Source organism: Nicotiana attenuata, unplaced genomic scaffold (genome assembly GCF_001879085.1).
Source record: "Nicotiana attenuata strain UT unplaced genomic scaffold, NIATTr2, whole genome shotgun sequence".
NCBI classification, from domain to species: domain Eukaryota; kingdom Viridiplantae; phylum Streptophyta; class Magnoliopsida; order Solanales; family Solanaceae; genus Nicotiana; species Nicotiana attenuata.
In genome coordinates, this window is record NW_017670449.1 from 518,157 (window position 1) to 544,384 (window position 26,228).

At 38.0% G+C, this 26,228-nt stretch overlaps 2 protein-coding genes across 3 annotated transcripts; one reads left to right on the forward strand and one right to left on the reverse strand.

Moving 5' to 3' along the window:
* The first annotated feature begins 12,688 nt into the window (after positions 1-12,688).
* Positions 12,689-17,191, forward strand: LOC109239572 (very-long-chain (3R)-3-hydroxyacyl-CoA dehydratase PASTICCINO 2A-like). Of its 2 annotated transcripts, none has more exons than XM_019406154.1 (9): positions 12,689-12,797; positions 13,074-13,185; positions 14,523-14,541; positions 14,640-14,728; positions 14,799-14,852; positions 15,605-15,675; positions 15,819-15,900; positions 16,673-16,769; positions 16,924-17,191. In XM_019406154.1, exons 1-9 carry the CDS (start codon positions 12,775-12,777, stop codon positions 16,992-16,994), a joined length of 618 nt encoding a protein of 205 aa, XP_019261699.1. In that variant the 5' UTR covers positions 12,689-12,774; the 3' UTR covers positions 16,995-17,191. The 2 variants fall into 2 exon arrangements, with proteins under 2 accessions (XP_019261699.1, XP_019261697.1); XM_019406152.1 differs by having other exon boundaries at positions 12,690-13,000.
* A 901-nt stretch (positions 17,192-18,092) lies between these two features.
* LOC109239574 (MADS-box protein JOINTLESS) lies at positions 18,093-24,510 on the reverse strand. The gene is made up of 8 exons (XM_019406155.1): positions 24,201-24,510; positions 20,488-20,566; positions 19,981-20,045; positions 19,788-19,887; positions 19,633-19,674; positions 19,358-19,399; positions 18,455-18,633; positions 18,093-18,367 (listed from the first exon to the last, which is right to left on the reverse strand). The coding sequence occupies exons 1-8, from the start codon at positions 24,380-24,382 to the stop codon at positions 18,349-18,351; spliced, it is 708 nt and encodes a 235-aa protein (XP_019261700.1). The 5' UTR covers positions 24,383-24,510; the 3' UTR covers positions 18,093-18,348.
* Positions 24,511-26,228: the final 1,718 nt, after the last annotated feature.

Sequence of the window (26,228 nt, forward strand, 5' to 3'; positions counted from 1 at the left end):
GACTTGGTCAACCTGTTAACAATGACCCATACTGCGTCAAACTTCAGCAAGGTCCGGGGCAACCCAACTACAAAGTCCATAGTAATGCGCTCCAACTTCCACTCAGGGATAGGCATCTGCTGAAGTAGGCCACCTGGCCTCTGGTGTTCATACTTAACCTTCTGGCAATTCAAACATCTAGCCACATACTCTACTATATCTTTCTTCATCCGTCGCCACCAATAATGTTGCCTCAAGTCACGATACATCTTTGTAGCACCCAGATGAATGGAATACCGTGAACTGTGTACCTCCTCTAGAATCCTCTCCCGTAGACCATCAATATTAGGAACACATAGGCGACCCTGGAGTCGCAGAACACCATCCTCGCCAATAGAAACCTTCTTGGCACTACCCTGTAGCACCGTCTCTCTGAGAACTGCCAAATGTGGATCATCAAACTATCGGGCCTTGATGTGCCACAAATAATAAAGACTGAGCAATGACACACGTAAGGACTCGGTTGGGCTCTGAAATATCCAACCTCACAAGTCTGTTAGCCAAGGACTGAATGTCCAAAGCTAGTGGCCTCTCCTCCACTGGAATTAATGCCAAGCTACCCATACTCTCTACTTTCCTGCTTAAGGCATCCACGACCACATTCGCCTTCCCCGGGTGATAAAGAATGGTGATGTCATAATCCTTCAGTAACTCAATCCATCTACGCTGCCTCAAATTGAGATCCCTCTACTTGAAAAAATGCTGTAAGTTGCGATGATCAGTATAAACCTCACATGACGCCCCCATACAGATAATGCCTCCATATCTTAAGAGCATGAACAATCGTGGCTAACTCTAAATCATGCACCGGATAATTCTTCTCATGAATCTTCAGCTAACGCGAAGCATATGCAATAAATCGCCCCTCCTGCATCAATACACAACCCAAGCCAACGCGTGAAGCGTCGTAATACACAGTATACATCCCCGAACCGGAAGGTAACACTAGGAATGGTGTTGTAGTCAAAGCTGTCTTGAGCTTCTGAAAGCTCGCCTCACAATCATCAGACCAGCGGAAAGGAGCGCCCTTCTAGGTCAATCTAGTCAGAGGTGATGTAATAGATGAAAAGCCTTGCACGAATCGACGGTAATAGCCTGCTAATCCCATAAAACTCCTAATCTCGGTCACTGAAGTAGGACGTGGCCAACTCTGAACTGCCTCAATCTTCTTGGGATCCACCTTAATACCCTCTCCTAACACAATATGCCCCAGGAATGCCACTGACTCTAGCCAAAACTCACACTTGGAGAACTTAGCATATAGCTTCTGCTCTCGCAAGGTCTGAAGCACTACTCTCAAATGCTGCTCGTGCTCCCCCAGGCTGCGTGAGTATATAAAGATGACGTCAATGAAGACAATGACAAAGGAATCAATATAAGGTCTGAACACCATGTTCATCAACTCCATAAATGCCGTTGGGGCATTAGTCAAGCCAAAGAACATCACCAGAAACTCATAATGACCATATCTAGTACGGAAGGCAGTCTTCGAAACATCTGAGTCCCGAATACTCAACTGATGGTACCCTGATCTTAAGTCGATCTTAGAGAACACCCTGGCACCCTGCAACTGATCGAACAAATCATCAATGCGTGGCAACGGGTACTTGTTCTTGATGGTAGCCTTGTTCAACTAGCGGTAATCAATTCACATCCGCATGGTCCCATCCTTCTTCTTGACAAACAACACTAGTGCACCCCAAGGTGACACACTTGGTCTAACAAACCCCTTTGCTAACAACTCCTCAAGCTGCTCCTTCAACTCTTTCGGAGCCATACGGTACGGTGGGATAGATATAGGCTGGGTACCTCGAGCCAAATCAATACAGAAATCAATATCACGATCCGGTATCATGCCAGGAAGGTCAGAAAGAAACACATCGGTGAACTCCCAGACTTGGAACTGAATCAATCGTCGGAGACTTTACGTTGGTGTCCCGAACATAATCTAGATAAGCCAAACACCCCTTCTCGACCATATGTCACGCCTTCAGAAAGGAAATAACCCGACTAGATGTATCAACTGTGGAACCCTTCCACTCCAACCTTGGCGACCCTAGCAGTGCTAATGTAACAGTCTTGGCATGGCAATCTAGGACGGCGTGATATGGGGATAACCAATCCATGCCTAGGATGACCTCAAAGTCAATCATATCGAGCAACAGGAGATCTGGTCTAGTCTCGAAACCACAGAATGTGACCACACAGGACTGGTAGATCCGATCCACAACCACAGAATCGCCCATAGGAGTGGACACATGAACAGGAGTGCCCAAAGGCTCACGAGGAACAACCAGGAAATGAGCAAACAGAGATGACACATATGAATAGGTAGACCCTGGATCAAATAGCACTGAAGCATCTCTACCACAGATGGAAATGATACTTGTGATAACGGCATCTGAGGAAAATGCATCTGGTCTGGCCGGAAGGGCATAGAATCTGGCTGGAGTGTCGGCTGGCTGGGCCTCCGACCTAACGTCGAGTACGAGTTTGGCTGACCTCTCCCCGGCCTGGGCTCGACCTCTAGGACGGCNGAGCACCTCGTGGAGGTGGTGGTGCTGAATGTGGGGGCCTGCTAGGCTGACCCCTCCCAAAATGACCTCTGCCCCTAGCCGGGGCACCTCTGAACTCTCCGAAGAATCGGGCCCTCTTGTCCTTCTGCGCCTGCTCTCTACCTCTCAGACGGTAGCCCTCAATCCTTCGAGCAATCTCCACTACTAACTGATAAGGAGTCCCCATCTCCACCTCTCGGGCCATGTTGGCCCTAATGCTAGAATGCAACCCTGCAATGAACCTCCGCACCCTCTCTGCGTCAGTAGGAAATATCATCAGTGCATGGCGGGATAACTCAGAAAACCTTGCCTCATAGTGGGTCACAGACATCTGACCCTGCTCCAGCTGCTCAAACTGATACCGTAGCTCTTCCCTCTCAGAGGGTGGGATATACATGTCCAGGAATAACTGTTTGAACTGACCCCAAGTGATGGGAGGAGAACCTGCTGGCCTGCCAAGAACATAAGACTGCCACCATGTATGGGCCCTGCCCTCCAGCTGGAAAGTAGTGAAGTCAACCCCATGCGACTCTAATATCCTCATGTTGTGCAGTCTGTCCCTGCACCTATCAATGAGTCTTGGGCATCCTCATGACGCTCACCCCCAAAGATAGGAGGGTGTAGCCTGGTCCACCTGTCCAATAACTTCTGCGGATCACTATCCGCAGCTGGTCTAGGCTCGGGTACCACGGCAGCAACTGGCTGAGCCCCATCCGTGGGTAGTGCACCCGGTGTCTGATACAATGCAGCTGCATGTCCATGAGCCTGAGCAGTAGGGGTCTGTACTCCCCCTCTTGCCTGTGATGTAGCTGGATCCGCTAGAAATAAACCAGCCTGAATCATGGTTTCCATGAACCGCAACATACGGCCCATGACCTCCTGGAAACGCGATGTTGTCATGAAGTCCGCCAGGGTAGGCTCAGCTATGGGCACCTCACCCTGCTCCTCAATGATAGGATCTCCCGTAGGGTCCGCCGGTGGTGCTACTGGAACAGCTCGGGGACGCCCTTGTCCCCTACTTTGGGCCGGTGCCCTCCTCCGGCCTCTGCCTCGGCCTCTAGCAACGGGGGGAGCAGCTCCTCCCGGTTCTGGAACATCTGTCGTGCGTGTCCTCACCATCTGTGAGAGAATAGAAGAGGGAAATTCAGTATGCCAACCACTACACGATAGGAAATGAATAAAGAGTAGTTTCCTAACACCCTATAGCCTCTCGAAGATAAATACAGACGTCTTAGTACCGATCCGCAAGACTCTATTAGGTTTGCCCATGACTTGTGAGACCTACGTGAACCTAGTGCTCTGATACCATGTTGTCACGATCCAATTTCACTACAGGTCGTGATGGCGCCCAACACCGCGGTCAGGCAAGCCAACGCGGAAATATTAGTGAGTTCTTGTTTTATTTTACTAAAACAATTACAGCAATTTCTTGATTCCAATTTAGAATAAGTGATAATTAGCAACGTACAATAATAGTTATACAACCCAAAAGAATAGTCTACCAATGTGTGTGCCAAGACCTGGTATCACAAGTATATGGGCATCTGGTAGAATATACAAAAGAATAAATCTATCCTACTGTCTGAAATAGAATAGACAGTCAAAAGCAAGGAGAGACTCTATCATGCTGCTGAACGGCATAGGAAGGGAGCAGCTCACCGTGGAATCTCGATCTACGATCAAGAATACGCACCAGACTGGTAGCCAGAAGTACCTGCCTCAGATCCTGTACAATTAAGTACAGAAGCGTAGTATGAGTACATAAACAATATGTACCCAGTAAGTATCCCGTCTAATCTCGAAGAAGTAGAGATGAGAGGTCGACTTGACACTTAATAGGGTCAAATAATATAAGAAAATGTTATGCTAAGCATGGATGTCACAAATTAATAACAATTTATAGCAAGAAGTGATAGGTCCTTTCCTAGATAATATCGCGGTTAGCCATTTACATCTCAGGGCATTTAACAAGGTTCAATTCACAGAAAAATACCGAGCAAGAAGCATGCGCAAATAGTGCCGAGGTTGTACGGCCCGATCCCACATAAAAATAAAGTGTGCACTGCCGGAGGGTCGAGCGGTGCAAACCATAAATGCATCTATTACCCCGCTCGCGAATCATACGTGCGACGCGGTCAAATATAATTAAACACAACAAACAGTCAGACAGGGATATATCAGGGAAGCAATTATTCAAAGAATGTCAACTTCTCTTTTAAAGGTGAAGGAAATGAAGTTCCTCTTTCTAAATTCATTACCACATTCAACATAATTTGAGCAATCCAAATTGACCATAAAGTTACAAGAATATCACATAAAGCATGCTTTTGGGTCCTAGACTACCAGGACTTAAGCTTATTAGTGGCTACGCACGGACACTCGTCACCTAGTGCGTACGTAGCCCCCGCATTTAGTGGCCAATTATTCAATTATTTCACCTATGGGGACAATTCCCTCTTGCAAGGTTAGAAAGGAGACTCGCCTCGCTCCAAAGCGTACTTCCAATATCAAGAACGTGCTCAAACCCTCAATTTGGAGCCGAACGATCCAAAACTAATTAAACGAGGTAGGAACTAGTCAATACAAGTTCACAAGTTCGCATTCTAACTATTAAAGTAATTTTCCAACCCTAAACACAAGTTTCCTAAAATCCACCCCCGGGCCCACGTGCCCGGATTCCAAAAATTTTTGAAGAAAGTTGTTCTCTATAACCTAAGGATCAAGAATATATGATTTCTACTTTATTCCATAACAAATTTTGTGGTTAAATTTTATTTTTATCAAAACCCTAGTTTTTACTCTAATACCATGATTTTTTCACTAATCTTTGTGTGTTAATCTACCCAAAACCCAAGTATTAAACTCAAAATAAGTAGGATTATAACTTACCTCAAGATGCTAGGTGAAAATCTTCTCTCAACAGCCCCAAAATCGCCCAACTTATGAGTGGAAATGAGCCAAAAATGGCTAACACCCGCAATAAATTAAGGTCACTGCTTCAGTGATTTCCGCATCTGCGGTCCTAGGCCGCATCTGCGGAAAAGTGTCCGCTTCTACGAAAATTCAACTGGGCCGCTTCTGCGGGGAGAAAACCGCTTCTGCGGCTCCGCTTTTGCGAAAGATTAGCCGCTTCTGCGGCTTTGGGCTTGGCCTGCCTTGGCCGCTTCTGCGATTGCACGACCGCTTCTGCGGTCTCGCACCTGCGACTGACTAACCGCAGGTGCAGTTATGACAGAAGACTGGAGCTTCAGCTCCTTTCCAATTTTCCAACTTCACTCGAGCCTCGTTCGATTGACGCTCGGGGCCCCCGGGCCCCGCCCGAACATACCGACAAGTTTGAAATCATAAAACGGACTCTCTCGAACCTTCGGAACGCCCGAAATAACGCTAAATATAAGAATCACCCCCTAAAACCAATTGAATCAAACTTATGAACTTCAAGTTCTTCAATTTACTTCCAATGCGATGAAACACACTTACACTACTCGGATTGATACCAAATTTTGCGTACAAGTCTTAAATGGCAATACGGAACTATTCTTAGTCTCAGAATTCCGTTCGGACCTCGATAACACAAAAACCTGCTCCAGACCAAATATTTAAGAACTTTAAAATCCTTAAGGAATCAACTTTCACTATTAGGCACCAAAATGCTCCTGGGTCATCCAAAACCTGATCCGGACGTACGCCCAAGTCCGAAATCATCATACAAACCTGTTGGAATCCTCAAATCCGGATTCCGAGGTCGTTTGCTCAAAATGTTGACCGAAGTCAAACTTGGCCTTTTAGGCCAACCTTAAGGAACCAAGTGTTCCGATTTCAACCCAAACTCTTCCAAATCCCGAACCAACCATTCCCGCAAGTCATAAATCAGTAAAAGCAAGTACGGGAAGTCTTATCTAGGGGAACGAGATTTTGAAAAGCAAAATGACCAGTCGGGTCGTTACATTGTCCACCTCTTAAACAAACGTTCGTCCTCGAACGGGTTTAGATTCATATCTAAAGTGTCGAATAAGTGCGGATATCTGCTCCGCATGTCCTCCTCGGACTCCCAGGTCGCCTCCTCGACTAGTTGGCCCCTCCACTGGACCTTTACTGCAGAAATCTTCTTGGATCTGAACTGGCTCCTCCTCGGGAGGTAAAGCAAGCTCGTAAGCAACCTCTCCAACTCGCCTCAACACCTCAAATGGGCCAAAAAACCTTGGGCTCAACTTGCTCTTCTTCCCGAATCTCATGACCCCCTTCATTGGCGGGACTTTCAAGAGAACCTTCTCGCCGATCATGAATGATACATCACGCGCCTTCTGATCCACGTAACTCTTCTGTATGGACTGTGTTGTGCGAAGCCTTTCCTGAATCAACTTTACCTTTTCCAAAGCATCTTTCACCAAGTCTGTACCATACAACTTAGCCTCACCAGGCTCAAACCACCCAATAGGAGAACGACATCGCCGACCATATAAAGCCTCAAATGGAGCCATCTCAATGCTGGACTGATAGTTGTTGTTGTAAGCAAACTCTACCAAGGGCAAGAACTAATCCCACTGCCCTCCAAAGTCAATCACACATGCTCTAAGCATGTCCTCCAAAATCTGAACTGTCCGTCGGTCTGAGGATGGAATATTGTGCTGAGCTCTACACGGGTCCCCAACACACTCTGAACGGCTCTCCAGAAATGGGAAGTGAACTGAGGTCCTCTATCTGATATGATGGAAATAGGCACACCGTGCAACCGGACTATCTCCTGAATGTAAATCTGAGGCAACCTCTCTGAAGAATAAGTAGTCACAATCGGAATAAAGTGTGCCGACTTGGTCAACCTGTCAACAATGACCCACACTGCGTCAAACTTCTGCAAGGTCCGGGGCAACCCAACTACGAAGTCCATAGTAATGCGCTCCCACTTCCACTCAGGGATAGGCATCTGCTGAAGTAGGCCACCTGGCCTCTGGTGTTCATACTTAACTTGCTGGCAATTCAAACACCTAGCCGCATACTCTACTATATCTTTCTTCATCCGCCGCCACCAATAATGCTGCCTCAAGTAACAATACATCTTTGTAGCACCCGGATGAATGGAATACCGTGAACTGTGTGCCTACTCTAGAATCCTCTCCTGCAGACCATCAACATTAGGAACACATAGGCGACCCTGGAGTCGCAAAACACCATCCTCGCCAATAGAAACCTCCTTGGCACTACCCTGTAGCACCGTCTCTCTAAGAACTGCCAAATGTGGATCATCGAACTGCCGGGCCTTAATCTGCCCCAATAATAAAGACTGAGCAACGACACACGCAAGGACTCGGCTGGGCTCTAAAATATCCAACCTCACAAGTCTGTTAGCCAGGGACTGAATGTCCAAATCTAGTGGCCTCTCCTCCGCTAGAATAAATGCCAAGCTACCCATACTCTCTGCTTTCCTGCTTAAGGCATCCGCGACCACATTTGCCTTCCCCGAGTGATAAAGAATGGTGATGTCATAATCCTTCAGTAACTCAAGCCATCTACGCTGCCTCAAATTGAGATCCCTCTGCTTGAACAAATGCTGTAAGCTGCGATGATCAGTATAAACCTCACATGACGCCCCATACAGATAATGCCTCCATATCTTAAGAGCATGAACAATCGCGGCTAACTCTAAATCGTGCACAGGATAATTCTTCTCATGAATCTTCATCTGACGCGAAGCATATGCAATAACTCGCCCCTCCTGCATCAATATACAACCCAAGCCAACGCGTGAAGCGTCGCAATACACAGTATACATCCCCGAACCGGAAGGTAACACTAGGACTGGTGTTGTAGTCAAAGCTGTCTTGAGCTTCTGAAAGCTCGCCTCACAATCATCGAACCAGCGGAAATGAGCCCCCTTCTGGGTCAATCTAGTCAGAGGTGATGCAATAGATGAAAAGCCCTGCACGAATCGACGATAATAACCTGCTAATCCCAGGAAACTCCTGATCTCGGTCACTAAAGTAGGACGTGGCCAACTCTGAACTGCCTCAATCTTCTTGGGATCCATCTTAATATCCTCTCCTGACACAATATGCCCCAGGAATGCCACTGACTCTAGCCAAACTCACACTTGGAGAACTTAGCATATAGCTTATGCTCTCGCAAGTTCTGATGCACTACTCTCAAATGTTGCTCGTGCTCCCCAGGCTGCGTGAGTATATCAAGATGCCGTCAATGCAGACGATGACAAAGGAATCAATATAAGGTGAACACCTTGTTCATCAAGTCCATAAACTCTGCTGGGGCATTAGTCAAGCCAAAGGACATCACCAGAAACTCATAATGACCATATCTAGTACGGAAGGCAGTCTTGGGGACATCTGAGTCCCGAATCCTAAACTGATGGTACCCCGATCTCAAGTCGATCTTAGAGAACACCCTGGCACCCTGCAACTGATCGAACAAATCATCAATGCGCGGCAACGGGTACTTGTTCTTAATGGTAGCCTTGTTCAACTGGCGGTAATCAATGCACATCCGCATGGTCTCATCCTTCTTCTTGACAAACAACACTGGTGCACCCCAAGGTGACACACTTGGTCTAACAGACGCCTTTGCTAACAACTCCTCGAGCTGCTCCTTCAACTCTTTCAACTCTTTCAGAGCCATACGGTATGGTGGGATAGATATAGCTGGGTACTTGGAGCCAAATCAATACAAAAATCAATATCACGATCCGGTGGCATGCCAGGAAGGTCAGAAGGAAACACATCGGCGAACTCTCGGACTACTGGAACTGAATCAATCGTCGGAGACTCTGCGGTGGTGTCCCGAACATAAGTTAGATAAGCCAAACACCCCTTCTCGACCATATGTCGAGCCTTCAGAATGAAAATAACCCGACTAGATGTATCAACTGTGGAACCCTTCCACTCCAACCTTGGCGACCCTGGCATTGCTAATGTAACAGTCTTGGCATGGCAATCTAGGACGGCGTGATATGGGGATAACCAATACATGCCCAGGATGACCTCAAAGTCGATCATATCGAGCAACAGGAGATCTTCTCTAGTCTCGAAACCACAGAATGTGACCACACAAAAACCAGTAGATCCGATCCACAACCACAGAATCGCCTACAGGAGTGGACACGTGAACAAGAGTGCCCAAAGGCTCACGAGGAACAACCAGGAAATGAGCAAACAGAGATGTGGTTAAATAAAATGACATGTGTCATTTATTTATAGGATGAGTGTAAACATCCGGTGCGGATAAGTATTTACCTTTTCAAAGGCGGACCCAGAATTTTTACGAGACGAGAGCATAGTATTTTATTCAATCAATGCCTTCTAAAAGTTTTAGTGTTCAGGCTGCTAAGTGCTTTAAATTAATCATTATCAAGAATCAATATATATATATATATATATATATATATATATATATATATATATATATATATATATATATATATATATAGGGTAAAATGGGTTGGGACAGTAAGGTGGCATGCCACGTGGTCAAAATGTCAGTGTAGGGGTGACAATTTAAGTCCAAACTCATTCAACCCGCCCAACCCGTCCAAGGTTGGGCTGCTCATTGACCCGATTATTATTGATCTCAGTCCAACTTAACCCAGCCCATTTTGACCCGCCCAAGGTTGGGTCGCTCATTGACCCGCTCATTACTGAACTCAGTCCAACTAGATCCAGCCCATTTTGGCTTGCTCAAAATAAGCCCAAACCGCCCATTTGATACGCCTATGTCAGTGATATGTGGGATTGGGCGTCCACCTTAGATACGGAAAAGAGGTATATTTTATCTAATTGTATAATAGTANTATAATAGTAGGATATCTTTAGGCAAAACGTGTAATAGATGATAAACTTGATCATTTTTCACCCTTTCCCCAATAATTTACACACTTCAATTATGTAAGTTGAAACTATAACACAAATAATTAGTACTTGTTTCAGTCTTATTTTATGTGATCGATACGATTTAATTAGACATGGAGTTCAGAACTAATAGTTTGATTGTATTATTACAAACTATTAGTAATGGTGAAGAAATTAAATAACAGTAATAGTGGAAATTAAGTACAGTTTGAAAGAATAAATATCACAACATTTGTTTACTTTTACAAATATCTAAAAGTTGAATAAGATAATGTATAGTCTTAATTAATAAAATGGTAAAAAACATTCTAAAATGTTTAAAAATATTAAAAGATCATGTAAATTGGAAGGTAAGTTTGACCGCCAATATAGGTACAACTCAACCTTAATTTTTGCTAAGGTAAGAGGATTCAAAATATTAAAAATTAAAATAAGATGCGAAGAAGCTAAAATTTCAATATCTCTTATATATACATAAGAAATTAATTATAACCTTATATATACATTGTAATTTTTCGATAAAATGAGTTAAAATTACATCCCTAATTTCGCCTTTGAGTAGCAGTCAAACATGTAACCTAGAATCTCCGAAACGACAAATAAAAACAAAGTATTTGTCCAAAATGTAATTAAGTACATACATAGAGAACATGTACAAGTTACAATCTCCATTAATTAAACTCATAAAAATGATGATAGTTGATAACCTTAATAATTGTGCGCACTATTACGTAAACTGCAAGGGATCACAACTCGTTATTTGATAAAATACATTAATATTAATTATCCTCGAATTAAGTAAAACTAATCTTTTAGTTTTAATAACGACCTTCAAGGAATTAAAGTCTAAAAATTTGCACTTGCTTAAGAAGTGAGTTAACTACTCCCTCCGGTCCAAAATAAGTGATTTTTTAGTTGTTTTCACGCAGATTAAGAAATCCACCTTTTAGCATTAATTAGCAATGAAATTGACCATATTAACCTTTACTATCTCTTCACATAAACACTCCTAACACATACCCCAACACTATTTACTCCAAGGGCAATGTAGGAAAAAAGTAATTAGTTTATTCTTGAAATCTGAAAAATCACTTATTTTGGACCACAAAAAAAAGGCCAAAAATTTACTTATTTTGGACCGGGGAATACTTAACTTCACTAAACAACTCAACTCATATTTGTATTAAAGACAATCTCAACACTAATTAACTCGCAATCATTTACGTATACTTATATCACATTCAAAATTAATTACTATCAACGTGAAAACGTAAATTCTGAATATCCAACATATATACTCAATAGAAACAAGATCAGTTTGTGTAGTCACAATAAAGCAACTCTCGAATATCCTATACAACTGTTTCAATCGGGGATGAAGCTATGTATGGCCAAGGATGATCAATTTTATACTATGTATATATAGAATAAAATATTACTTGTTATTAATTAAAAATAGACTTTGAACACCCTTGCATAACCCACTAGCAAAAGATATTTAAATTTATTGAATTTCTGACTTCGCTACTAGTTTTAATATATATGACTTACAAATTACTAACAAAAAGACATACATTGTACAAGTGTGGAGCTCACCAGGATAGCTAACATATATCAATTCAAATAAATAAATAAATAGAGAAGTACTATCTGATTAATACAGTACTAAAATTGTCAAATCTAGTGAAGTAACAAATATTTTTGTTTTCTGTATAATGAGTTTACGTATGCATTGATAATATAAATTTTTTAAGACTATCAAGTTAAGTTGACATACAATAAAACATAACTTTTAGCGTCAAGATTGATATACTAACCTAAAAACTAGAGTAATAATATGTTACTATAAGTTATTATAAGAAGAATTAGCCTAAATACTCGCCCACCCAATCGCTTAAACTATAAATAGCTTGGTGATATATATATATATATATATATATATATATATATATATATATATATATATATATATATAATTGTGTATAACTAGTGTATAATTCATATATATCAGTTAAAAAAAGTAAACAGTTCCTAGTTATAACCTATTAAATTATATTAATGATGTAAAAAAAATTATACTATCACTGTACATAACATAAATAAAAAAAATAATTGACTAGCTTTTTTAATTGCATATAGTTATTATCGTAAAACAAAATTGAGAAAAGCCAATAAATTCTCTGTGAATAAATTATACTACCAACTGACTCCGCAACATTACGACATCGTTATGTACACCCTGCATTACTATTTGTATTCTGTGATTTGAAATCAGTTGTAAAGATTTACACTAAAAGTTTTGAGCTATACTCATAGAGTCAGCATGAATGCAGCCGAAACCGAATCGTAGGTAAATTACCCACCTACGCAGCTTAATTATGCATAAAGTCTTAATCTTTAAATACCCTTTTCGATTCTTTGATTATAGAACAACTCTGAAGAGTTTATAGTGCAGTTTTTGATCATTTCTTGAGTTTTTTCAATGGCTGGAGTTTTAGCAGGTCTAAGGCGTGTATATCTCATAATTTACAATTGGATTGTCTTTTTTGGATGGTAATTTGAATACCCTTTTGGTGTTTCTGTTGTTTTTTCATATATTGACGAATTTTGGGTTATTGGTGTTCAGGTTTCAAGTATTTTATTTAGGTGTGAAAACTCTGATAGAATCTGGGTATGAACATGTCTATGATGCTGTGGAGAAGCCTCTGCTTTTTGCTCAAACTGCTGCCTTTTTGGAGGTAAATTTGAGGCTATGTTTCTATTGTGCTTATAGCAATAAGTCAGGTTACTCTTTATGTGGAATTATAGTGCAGGGATTGTCTATGCCGGGACTAATAATGAAATGAATGTTATTCTTATTCCGCATTTTATCCCCCATAAAATAACACATAGATTACCGCATAACTTAATTCACGATATTTAATACCGCCAATCATACGTTGTGCGACAATTATTTTTTCTTATGCGGGCAACCAAACATTGTATTATCTTTAGGCGAGATTTATGTATTATCTTATGCGGGATTTTATGCTGGGATTGATTGGATTAAAGCAACCTCTTGCAGAAATGCAAAGTAAGCCTGCGTACTTAAGACCCAATGTGGTCCGGTACAATCCACGAAACGACCCCTAAGAGGTATGATAATTATGGATGTAGGATATAATGGTATATTAGAATTAAGGGATGGTAAGAAGGATCCTTGTTGCTACTTTATTGATTAAATTGACTTAATGTTAAAACAAGTTATGGGAGTACAGCCTATTGGCTGGATGAGTTACAAAGTCATGAACATTCACAATTAAAACAACATAATCTACATTTGAAAAGTCCTTCATAAGATAAAAACTAATCCTTTATTAATTGAGACTGATGCCAAAGGAACCAGTGAATCAGTCTCGAGAAATTTCGTGGTTCGAGACGAAGAGCCAAAAGTTTACAGAGAGAATCGATAGAGAAAAGAACTAGTGTATTCTGTAATTGATTGGTGGTAAATGAGTGCATTTACAAATACAAGTATTTAGAAGCTCAGTTATCATGTAACTTCTCAACTAACTTTAACCACTCCTAGTTCACCTGCATTAGATAACTGCGTCCAATAGACCTTATGTCTGCTGCAGTGCTGCATTTGTATACATCTTGGCTAACTGCGTTCTTCATTTTATTTGCTGCATCAGAGAATTGAACTCATACCTCGAAATTATGGCCCCTCACCCTTAACCAGGCCAAAGAAACTGAGAATCACATCATTTGTGACCTTATTTTCTTGTAAAATATCTTTGTCAATTGGAACTAGTATTGGTGTTTGGGAAAATTCCTAGCCACGAGTCACTTGTGTGTATTTTGACGTGTAGTTGGGTTGTAGTTCCATCATGTTGTCTTACTAGATTTTTTATTTTATTTTTCAAAATGGAATTTGAAGTGAATAAGTGCTGCAGGAAATGGTGAAATATTTTCTTGACGATGTAGATGATCATGTTGTTGTTACTGTTGTTATTATAATTATTGTTTATCATGAGACGCGAATGTTGAAAGAAGCCTAACATTTGATTTTTTTTCTCATATAAATTGCGGGCAGATACTTCATAGTCTAGTAGGTATGTTTACTTAACCGGAAGCCTTTTTCTATTCTGTGTTTAGGTAGAAGATTTTATATTACAGTAACTCCTCTATGTTTTTCCTCATGGTCAAATAGGTTTGGTACGATCTCCAATATCAGCAACTCTACCACAGATAAGTTCACGATTATATGTAACTTGGGGAATTTTGTGGAGTTTCCCTGAGGTTAGTGATTTCCTTGGATATCTCTATGGCATTGGAGCTTCTTTACCAATGACTGGCTTGCGGATTACAGGTCCGGACTCATATACTTGTTAGTTCTCTAGCGATTAGCTGGTCTATAACAGAGGTGAGGCTTGCTTATTCATACGCCATCAAATTGTGTCCATGTTTGAGATATCTCTTTGTAGTAACTTGAGACAGTAGCTTAAAAATCAATTCACCATCAGAAGAAGAGAACAAAAATTAAACATCAGGTCTCTTATCTAATATGTATGTTAAGAGATTTTGTTACTATATATGGGGAGAGAAAAAGAATATTGGGCGACAGAAGGCTGATGACAGTGCCAACTAACAGTAGTTTCAATGTAGAACCTTTCTGTTCCATTTACAGTTAAAGGTCAAAGAATCTTGCTCAAAATTGCGGAAAAGTATGTTCAAACTTTTAGGTAGAGCATACATTTTTGACAATCTCTTAACTCTGAGCGTAACACCTGTCTGTTCACTCTCTTAATAACCAAACATTTATGATGCTAATTAATCTCTCTTAAGGAAGAGTCTTACTCCATGTTGTAAGCTTAGAATCTCACAGGGTGGACTTAAGCATCATTATTGGTTTATAATTCATTAGAGAAATAAGAACAAATTTATGCTATTGCTTGATCACGTCGTAAAGTGATATTGTATCATTATTCTCCTTGTGCATCCCTTTCCATCCGCTAACCTGTCACCCCAACTGAGGGACAAATATGTTACTAAACATGCCATTTCATGACTGTTTAACTGATAATATTCATTGTGAAAATAATGTTTTGATACTGGTGCTAGTTCATGGTCAAAGTAGTATGTTAATACTGGTGTTATCCTCATGCTCAACTTCAGATTATTCGATATTCATTTTTTGGTACAAAGGAGGCATTCGGTTCTGCGCCTTCCTGGCTCTTGTGGCTAAGGTATAACCATTTAACTTTTGCCAGCATAGACTAGTGTGGTTGATGAGTAACAAATTGGGTTTTTACCCATTTTGCCACCTTTATAATAATGGACAGTTACCGTTTTTAGCATGTTCATAATAAGTCTGATTTTCTTACTGCAGGTATAGTACCTTCTTGTTGTTGTACCCTACTGGCATCACAAGTGAAGTTGGTTTAATATACAATGCCCTGCCTTACATGAAGGTACAAAGATCTCTTTTTCAATTTTTTTTCTCTTTTTACTCAAAAATGCGAATTAGATTAGCCATAGATAAGAGCATCTTTCTATCAATTTATCAAGCAAGTAATAATAAGAAAAATTTAAAGAGCATCTTTCTATCTATTAGTTGCTGAAGAGTTGGTGTAGCTATTCCTCTGTTGACATAGTTTATTTGGTCATAATTTTACTTAATTGGTCAGAAAATAAGTGACAAATGGCACTGACACAAGTTAATGATAAATGATGCTGGGAAATAGTGCCAAACCACCAATTGTTCTATCTAGAGAATTCTAATTGCAGAGTTGTATTGAACTTATATTGGAGTTTGAAGTTTCTATCAGAAATACATAAGTGACATTGTTTTACTTTCCCTAAGCCTTTCCAAAACACGTAAGGGCAAATTTCGAGACCATTATGTCCTAAAATGATTAACATGCCAAAATTTGTATTAGTTCTGTTCTTGCGAAGTTGTATCGGACTAGTTTAGGCTAATTGTCGATGAGACACTTCTTGCAAGTTATCGTGATGCTTAAAGTATTAAGTAGCTACCGCAGGTAGTTTTTTTTTTTCTTAAATTAAGAAACCAGACCTTGTGATATATAGTGCTCGTAATTGGCCCTAAGGTGTTCTCTGCTGGCAATGCCGACAATCTTAACTAAGTTTATAAGGCAGTTTTGGTTGAATATTTGTTCCTTGTTTGTGCTTCTGATTTAGTTTGCATACTTGCTACATCTTCTGATCAAACCACTTCTGTAGGAATCTGGAAAATATGCTGTTAGGATGCCGAACAAATGGAATTTCTCCTTCGATTACTACTATGCAGCACTTGTTTGCCTTGCCATTTATGTCCCAGGCAAGAACCTTATCACTCTTCTTACTAAAAGCATCTGCTTGTATGGCTAAAATATGCCGCTCTGTCTCTTTATTCATCGAGTTTACTGCATTTCTTCACAAAATTTATTCGGTTGTTAAAAGCTGTGAATTGATAAAATTGTCACGAAATGCAGGATGTCCTCACCTGTACAGATACATGCTTGGGCAGAGAAAGAAAGCACTCTCTAAATCAAAAAAGGAATAGGCTTTATTTTTATGTCTAAACTCAGCTTCTTGGAATTCTATTTGCGCAGAAGTGATATAATATTGATTTTTCTGATCCATTGGAAACTTTGCCACCTATTTGTTATTGATTTGGAAAAGGTCGAAACATTACCAGGTCTCTGACTGTAATGTGTTTATCTTGATTGAATGAAAACTCAACGAATAATTAAGACTTTTCGAAAGTGTTGGGATCAAGTGCTTACCATCATGGCAAACGGTATAGCTGAACAGCAAAGGCGCAACTTTATTTCTTAACCAATCCCAACAAGCAAGCGCCATGTTCGACCACGACTCCGACCGGGGCCATCCAGGCCCCTCGTGCGCCTTGCCATAGGCAGGATGTTAGCGTTACCCAACAATCCCCCTCCCAACACCTGCCTCATGCAGCATGTTGCTCTTGGGAATCGAACCCATTACCTTGGCTCTGATACCACTTGTTAGGATCAAGTGCTTACCATCATGCCAAAAGCTATAGCTAATAGCAAGGGTGCAACTTTATTTCTTAACCAAGCCAATCAAGCAAGCGCCATGTTCGACCATGACTCCGACCCGGGCCACCCAGCCCCCTCGTGGGCCTTACCATAGGTTGGATGTTGGCGTTACCCGACAGGAAGAACTAAATATTATCTGATACTTCAAATAACAAAGATCTCTCTGATAGAATATCAAAGTAAAGCACTTAAATTACACATGATAGAATGTCACCATTTCCCGTCCCTTATACTCCATAGGTTATCACGAAATCCTAATCCAAAATTCAACTTTGTATTTTATGCAAGCATTAAAAATAGAAAAAAGGCAGAGGCAAATTGTAAAAGCATTAAAATTCAGTTCTCAAGATATTGGAATTGATGATACCAGGCACAAGGCTTAGTTTAAATTTAATTAATTAATAATTCAAATTGGCACAATGATTGTGGAATTATTTATTAAGCTTGATCGAACCAATCCTCTACAATTTCAGCTTTCGGGTGTTTAAAGCAAGACAACCACTGTGATTAAACATAAATGTCATAATGTTTTATGACACAGATTATGTGATAACCTAGACTAACAATATTTAAGACCTAATAATTAATAAAAACTACAATAAGTTGCCAAATTAATTATAGATTTATAAGGTTAAGTTAGATACATACTATTATAATACAACAAAAAGAGACGAATACATAGGAAAGACACCAACTTTCGATGCTTTCAAGAACCATTAGCCAAACATGAATCTGAAATTCTTGGGGTTAGCCTTTTACATTAATCCACCATATTAGTAGTCAACAGATACAAAAAATAGTCACATCTTTGCTTTTAATTGTTATCTGACTTTGCTCTTTCCTTCAACCTGAGTAGGGCAGCCTGCCATATAAAAGAAAATTTAAAACTACATGGAAAACAAGAAGAATTAAAAAATGAAAAACTAAGGTGAGAATAAGAAAAACTAACCCCAACTTGAGAGAAGTATCAGAACTGTCGTCATCTTGAGGAGGAGGACCAGTAGAGTTACATGCATTAGTGACAGATTCAGATGATTGACCTTCCTCATTAATATACCCATTTTCTGATTCAACTGCTACTAATACTGCTCCTGGGTTGTTGTATCCATTATTGGATATCTCCATCACCTTCACATACATTTAATTTATCACTAAAATAATATATCAGTACTTGATTTCATGCTACGTTGCTCGGACTTTCCAAATAAGTAATCGTACTTATATCAGATCCTCCAAAAAAATGCAATACTTAAGGAGGTTCTCGTCATGCGGGGCAAATCTCACTATTGTTATAGTTACGGGTTCGGCAGGAAATTCCTATAACGACAGTTTCGCCCCTGGAACATAGGTTGCTCGGAGGTTTCTATAACGATATGAAGTTATTGAAGAGTCCGAGCAACCTATGTTCCAGGGGCGAAACTTTTGTTATAGTTACGGGTTTGGCAGGAGGTTCCTATAACGATAGTTTCGGCCATGGAACATAGGTTTCTCGGAGGTTTCTATAACGATACAAAGTTACTGAAGAGTCCGAGCAACCTATGCTCCAGGGGCGAAACTATTGTTATAGTTACTGGTTCGGCAAGTTGTTCCTATAATGATAGTTTCGACCCTGGAACATAGGTTGCTCGGAGGTTTCTATAACGATACAAAGTTACTGAAGAGTCCGAGCAACCTATGTTCCAGGGGCGAAACTATCGTTATAGTTACGGGTTCGGCATAAATGAGTAACTTTGGCTCAAACTTTATATTTGTATTAAAAAAATTAATATGTATGCTTAATCTATATTTAGCTTATCTTTACGTTATTACAGAAACACAAATGCAGGTGTTTGAAAAAACAAAGTGTTTATACCTGTTGCTTCAATCTTTCATTCTCTTCCATTAGTTGCATGCCCTGTGGTTTTTTACAATATCAGTACCTTTAATTGGACGAAAACCAAGTAAAATATTGAAAATTAAAGAGTTTTAACTTTCTATATAGTACATACAATATAAATAAATTTTTACACTATATATCACTGTCACTTAAATGATAACTAAAAATAATGTCCCTAAAACGTTGGTTATAGGTTAATATACATTGACAAGTTGTACAAAAGTTGAAGTATGTAATTCAGTGATCCAGACCTTTTGCTGAAGCTGGTTGATCTCTGTCATTATTTTATCACCCTGACAAATTAACAAAGCAAGTAGTGGCGTAAGGTAACCATGATCATCTATATAATTCGACGGATTTAACTTATATACACAGACAGTAACGTGACTTTAGAGTTTAGACTAACCTTTCTCTCTATGACGCGAGTCAATCCAGCTTCGAGAGACCTCTCTAATTGCTGCAACTCTTCAATACTTAATCCTTGGAGTTCTTCTCCCCTCATTTGCCTGTTAATAGAGGAGATGACTAAATCTTTTGTGGATCAACTTTTCTTAGATGAAAATACTAAGTAAAATATATAGAGAATTTCGAATATATACCTTAATCGATGACTTTTCTCAGATATTTCCTTGCTTAGTCTGGAGTAATTGCTGTTCTCTACTAGCTGCAAACAATACATTCACTCTTTAACAAGAAGGAAAAAAAGGGCAACCTCGTGCACAAAGCATCTCGCATTCACGCAGGTTTCGGAAGAGGGTTGTACCCTAAGGGGTGTAATGTAGACAATTTACTCTAATGCAAATATTAGTGGCTGCTTCCACGATACGAATCAGACGACTTTATTACTGTTCCAAGGCTTCCCTTCTCACTCTTTAAGGGCTAGTTTGGTACAAGGGATAATTAATCCCGGGATTAAATTTAAAATGAGTTTATCTCATGTTTGGTTGAGATAAAATTGCGATATAACTAATCCCGAGATTATAACGCTTATTTATCCCTATAGGATGGTGGAATAACTAATCCCTGGATAAGTTGTTTCCAACCAAACAACCCGTAAGAAACCATTTAATAAAATGCTTGCTAAAATAATGGACAAAGAAACTGACCTGCAGCTCAAGTGATGGTTGGTCTAATTTTTCCAAATTCTTTGAATGCAAATCACGCCTCTCAAGAATTTCCTTCATGCTTTTCGAAACAAAAGAAATTATAAGTTTCCATCAGATTGCGACAAAAGTAAAAAATTATCTAATCATATGATAAATTCCCTGAATGCTGAATAGGACATAGGGAACCACAATTAGGTTGTGATTGAGGTATATAGTTGATTAATCCAAGACATAAATGTTTTATTGCATATGAGTTGTGACAGTCATAATACGGCTCAAAAACTAAAATCTAGGTTCTAAATTAAAATATATATACATAATAAATAAATTTCTTAATACAAAGTATAACATAATTTAAACCAAAGTTATCGAACTCGATCGACCATAAATCTTACGCACTAGCTCCGCCCCTAATCCAGACCCTAAATCCATTTTCAATTATATGTAAAGATTGAATTTAATTATGTCCATGGATAAACTGATGTCTATTAATCCTTGTTTAACGAAGACAATACCAACATCATAAACAATGCACGCAAACAATAATCAAGCTGTATAATGCTCCAACTCTTCTTAATTTCTTATTCCTCTAATAATGGTACATTATAGTATTAAGTTTCCCTTTTCTTATTTTTCACAATTTCATACAATATTAACCACAATATGTAATAATATCTATATTGCTCAAAGTTACACCAACTAGTCGTAGTTATGATATTAAACACGTACGACTAAATTCAAGGAAAAATCAAGTCTCACAGCAAAATGAAGTCCTATAGCAAGTAATTGTACGTAGAACATGAAATAAAGCTACAACTTATTGAAGTCTACAATAGTAAATTCTGGATTTATAATGCTCTAATAAGTGAACTTTAGTAGTAATTTATAATAGAGATTACCATTTGAGCTAACTAAACTTGGGGGTTGTTTGGTTAACATACAAGGTATAATGATACATGCATTTAAAATAAGAGTATAACCAGCAATTATACTCTTAATATTATATACAGGAAAAGGTTCTTAATTAATACGGTTTTTCTTAGTTGCAATAAACACCCGAGAAATAAAACAAATTCTTATCCGAGATTAAATCATAATTTTAATATGAGGAACTAAACAAAACCAATGACATATATTCCTGAAACTAACATTAAAATTTTGAACCCTGCTATTTATTGTTAGGGGTCATTTGGTAGGATGTATTAGGGAAAATAATATATGCATTAGTTTTGGTATTATTTATCCCTTGTTAGGCAGTATTTTTTAACTTATGTATAATTAGTACTATTTTTACACATAGCAAACCATGTCATTAGCAATTAATATTTTTAAATACATGAATAATCATGTATAAAGAAAGAAATGTGCTATCATGTGGTGCAGTGGATGGGACTGCTCCTCCCTTAACCAGAGGTCTCGAGTTCGAGCCCTGGGTATGGAAAAATCCTTGGTAGGGAGCGCTTCCCCCCGAAAGGGGCCTTACGCGGTGCGAATCCGAATATAGTCGGGCTCCAATGCGGGTACCGGACACCGGTTGGGAACCAAAAAAAAAAAAAAAAACTTTTCCAAATCATTTCCAATGTTTTAGATGGTATTTTTGTAAACAAATAATTTTTACATTAAATATGTAATGCATGTTATTTTTAATACACCAAACCAAATGTCGATAAAAAGTAATCATAGCATAACTAATTCCACCATTACTAGCATACGTTGTTCAGTACTATTCTTCCACACCCTACCAAACGACTCCTTAGCGTATAGAAGTTAAACTCTTGTTTTAGATAAGTCCACAATTCTAAATTAACATCCTAGACTTCAACACACCACCTTTTATCATGGTGAGGCAACCATTCAAGTAAGACTTGCTAAGCTAAATAAAAATTTCATTCATCTTTTGCTAGGTATTACTAGAGGTTTTTAATTTTTATAATCGAGAATCTCCGAGGGTTAATGAACATGCCCCTTCTTCATTTAAATACTAAGTTTTTTTTGTATAAAAGATTAAATCTGTGATGCGTATTTTACCCGCATATCACAAATTGCGCTCTTATTGAGGGCTACTAGAGTCACAATCAATTACTCCCTCCGGTCGACAATAAGTGACCAATTTGCTTTTGGCATGTCCATTAAGAAAATACTAAATTCTATACAAAAATACATAGTATAACTAAACTATCCTTAATTAAATATTTAATGTAATAAGGAGTAAGAATTTTTTTTTAGAGATATGTACATAAGGGTAATCTTGTAAAAACAAATTGAATTGTTTCTTGATTATATAAATGGACACTTATTTTGGACTAAAATAAAAAAGTAAATTGGTCACTTATTGTGAACCGGAGGAAGTAGATGTTTCCATAAGGTTCAATATATACACAATAGGATAAACTCAAAGTGAAAGAAAATAGCAACCAAAATAGGAAAGGAGACTTGGATCATATAGTAGCTATGGGAGCCAAGAGCGCATCAAACATTTTCCTTTTTGCCAATATCTTACTATAATCCAAATGGTAAAGCATAATATTCCTAAAATATGCTATTTTTATTTATCCGAGAGAAAAGAGGTTTGTCCTATCCACCATAAATAGTTTATATGATAAGCTTATTTTATTTTTAGATAAGATATTGCCTTTTTGAAATAGATAAGATATGGTGGCCCTTTCCAAAACAAGATCCATCTTTTACTATTCGTTTTTGCTTATTGCCCACTGCATTGCAGGTTATTAATTAAAAATCAAATTATCACAACCCCCCTCAACTACTACTACTTACTATATCAGTCATTTTGTGTTTGTACATTTTTTAGTGTGATTTATTTTTTTTCTTTTCTTTTTTATTTTTTATTTTTTAATATTTTTTGGTCCTTGTCCTTTTGGGTTTTTTTTTCTGAAAAAACTTCCAATGTTCCTATCTTATTAGACAAAAATCTCAGGGTTTCCATTTATTATAAGCTCAAAAAAAAGTCAATAGCACTAAATGAAAGTTTCTTGAGGTGGGTTCTTTTTGGCTAGCTCATAATATTTCAAGGGTTTATGTGCATTATCAGTGTGAATATGTAACTTAATGAAAATGGTAACTAAACTTGAACTTACATTATTGGTATATATATATACATATATAAAATTCTTGGGACTATGTTTTGATCAATGATATATTCCTTTCAGTCCATTAAGCATAACTAAAGACACCCTTTTTGAAATCCCAACACAAAGTTTCATTCTTTCACCAAATTAAGTACTAAAAAAATCATATCTTATTCAACAAAAAATCAATCTTTTCCCTTTATTATTAGCTCAAAAAAGAGTCAATAGCAGAAAATAAGAAGTTTCTTGAGGTGGGTTTCTTAGCTAGTACAGTTCATAATATCAAAAGAGTTTAAGTTCTGTATACTGTCGATATGAAAAACATTTACATATCAATCAAAACATGATAATCATAACTATGTAAATTTGTAAAAATATCAACTAATTTGTTATCACAAGTTAAACTAAAGACACCCGTTTGATATCCAACAAAAAATTTCATTCTTTCACCAACAACAACAACAACATAACCAGTATATTCCCACGGTATAGGGTCTGGGGATGGTAATGTATACGCAGCTAGAGAGGCTATTTTCGATAAACGCCAAACTCACCAAATCAAGTAATTTTAAAAATAAAAATAAAAATAAAAACCTATCAAGAAGATGAAGCAAAAGATATAAATACCTGGAGCTAGAATACTCAAAGAGTTTTCCAGTAGATGAGAAAATAATGAGAGCAACATCAGCATCACAAAGAACAGAAAGTTCTTCAGCTTTCTTAAAAAGCCCTCTTCTTCTCTTTGAGAAAGTTACTTGTCTTGCTGTTGCGTTATCAATTTTCTTGATCTGAATTTTCTCTCTAGCCATAGTTGTTAATTATTGCTATTTTTGCTTTTCTTTCCAAAAATAGACAGAAAGAGTCAAGAGAGAGAGAGAGAATTAAGAGGGAACACAGAATAAACTAGAATACAAAGAAAGGTGTTTGTGGGTAAGAAGTCTATATGTGGGAGTTGTGACTTGTGACCTAAACTATAGAGGGGATGAGAGATGGACAAGGTTTTCGAGTTAGAGCCCTGGGTATGGAAAAATACTTGGTAGGGAGCGCTTCCTCCCGAATGGGTCCTGCGCGGCGCGAATCCGGATATAATCGGGCTCCAACGCGGGTACCGGACACCGGGTGGGAAACCAAAAAAAAAAAAAGTTATAGAGATTGTGTATAGAAGAAGGAACTTAATATAGTCGCTTTCAAAATAATAACCGAAAAATGTATACTTTATACGTTTTGTATGTTACATAAAAATATATATATAAATTTATACTCTCTATGTTTACTTTTACTTGTCCAGTATTCTACAAATAGATTTTCACTTTTACTTGTCACTTTTAGCATATCAAGAAAAGATAATTTCTTTTTTCCTATTATACCTATAGTATTAATTGCTCATTTTGAATGATCATTTTCTCAAATTCATTAAAAATATACATCAATTAATATGGGTATCTTGGTAAATTATGTGTTTATTATTTTTTAAGGGACGTGCAAAGTCCATAGTGGACAAGTAAAAGTGAGCGGAGGGAGTATATTTTTTCGACTAACGAATGTAAATAGTTTCTGGTGCGGACTAAAAGTGATAATACCCTAAAATAATTTACTGCAATAGATAGACTATTTTATTTTTTAAATTATTAATCTTACTTTTTATAGATCAAGAGTAATATGTAGCTGCCTTCTAGATGAGCTGATTGTATATTGGTATTTTCTTACACCGTCACTATATAGAATTAAAATTCATTTTCTATGAGTCTAGCCAATACACTGACTGTGTATGAAAAAATTTTACATTATCAAATTAACTAAAAAAAATAATTGCATATATATAACCATTAAGTTATAAAAAAAATAAGACAAATTAGGTTATATTTTAAGGGGGGACAAAAGCTTTTGAGAAAGCTGGCAGTATATTTTTTGCCAAAATTAAAAGGGAGTAAGAGAACAAAAACCCTAGAGAGAGATATCAGAAGCTTTGGATATAGCAAAAACAGTCCTTAATTTGGCCATTGATTTTGGTATTTCAGTTCCAGGTAATGAGAGAAGAGAAATAAATTAGGAAAGATAGGGATAGGCTGTAAAGAATTAAATGCTTTTTTTTAATTTAGTCTATTTTGTCAGGGTGTTTGGTTGGGTCATTGGTTATAGTGCTTTGGGTTTATTGTTTGTTTTTTGGAAACTTAAAAAAGAACTGTTGGGGAAAACAAGTCACCAATCAGTGAAAGAATATGTCTTATTGATTTTGATGATCTCAAAGTTTACTAAATTCAATAAAATTTTAAACTATTCTCAAGGATAGAAATATTTCTTCTGGTCCACTTTAATTAATTTTTTTTATTGTTTTCACATATATTAAGAAATTTATCTTTTAATATTGATTAACAATAAAATTAAATATATTAACCTTAATTTGTTCATTAAAATATAACAAATACTCCAAGACTCTTTACTCCGAGGGCAGCTTTAAAAAAAATTAATTCTTTCTTGATATTCGAAAAAATTAAATATTATGAACCACAAAAAAATGCCAAAAAATTAAGTAAAGTGGACCAGGAGGGTTATAAAGCAGTGGGTTTCAATTTGTTATACTCCCTCCATTCACTTTAATGATTTTTTTGAATGTTTTCACATATATTAAGGAATTCACTTTTTAGCATTAATTAA

Coding starts and splice junctions, on each gene's coding strand:
- LOC109239572 (XM_019406152.1), top strand. CDS start 12,930: ATGGCTGGAGTTTTAGCAGGTCTAAGGCGTGTATATCTCATAATTTAC. Junction 14,729..14,798: donor TTTTGTGGAGTTTCCCTGAG/GTTAGTGATTTC, acceptor TGCGGATTACAG/GTCCGGACTCATATACTTGT. Junction 16,770..16,923: donor CCTTGCCATTTATGTCCCAG/GCAAGAACCTTA, acceptor CACGAAATGCAG/GATGTCCTCACCTGTACAGA.
- LOC109239574 (XM_019406155.1), bottom strand. CDS start 24,382: ATGGCTAGAGAGAAAATTCAGATCAAGAAAATTGATAACGCAACAGCA. Junction 20,567..24,200: donor TTTGAGTATTCTAGCTCCAG/GTATTTATATCT, acceptor TGTTTCGAAAAG/CATGAAGGAAATTCTTGAGA. Junction 19,400..19,632: donor TCAACCAGCTTCAGCAAAAG/GTCTGGATCACT, acceptor AAAAAACCACAG/GGCATGCAACTAATGGAAGA.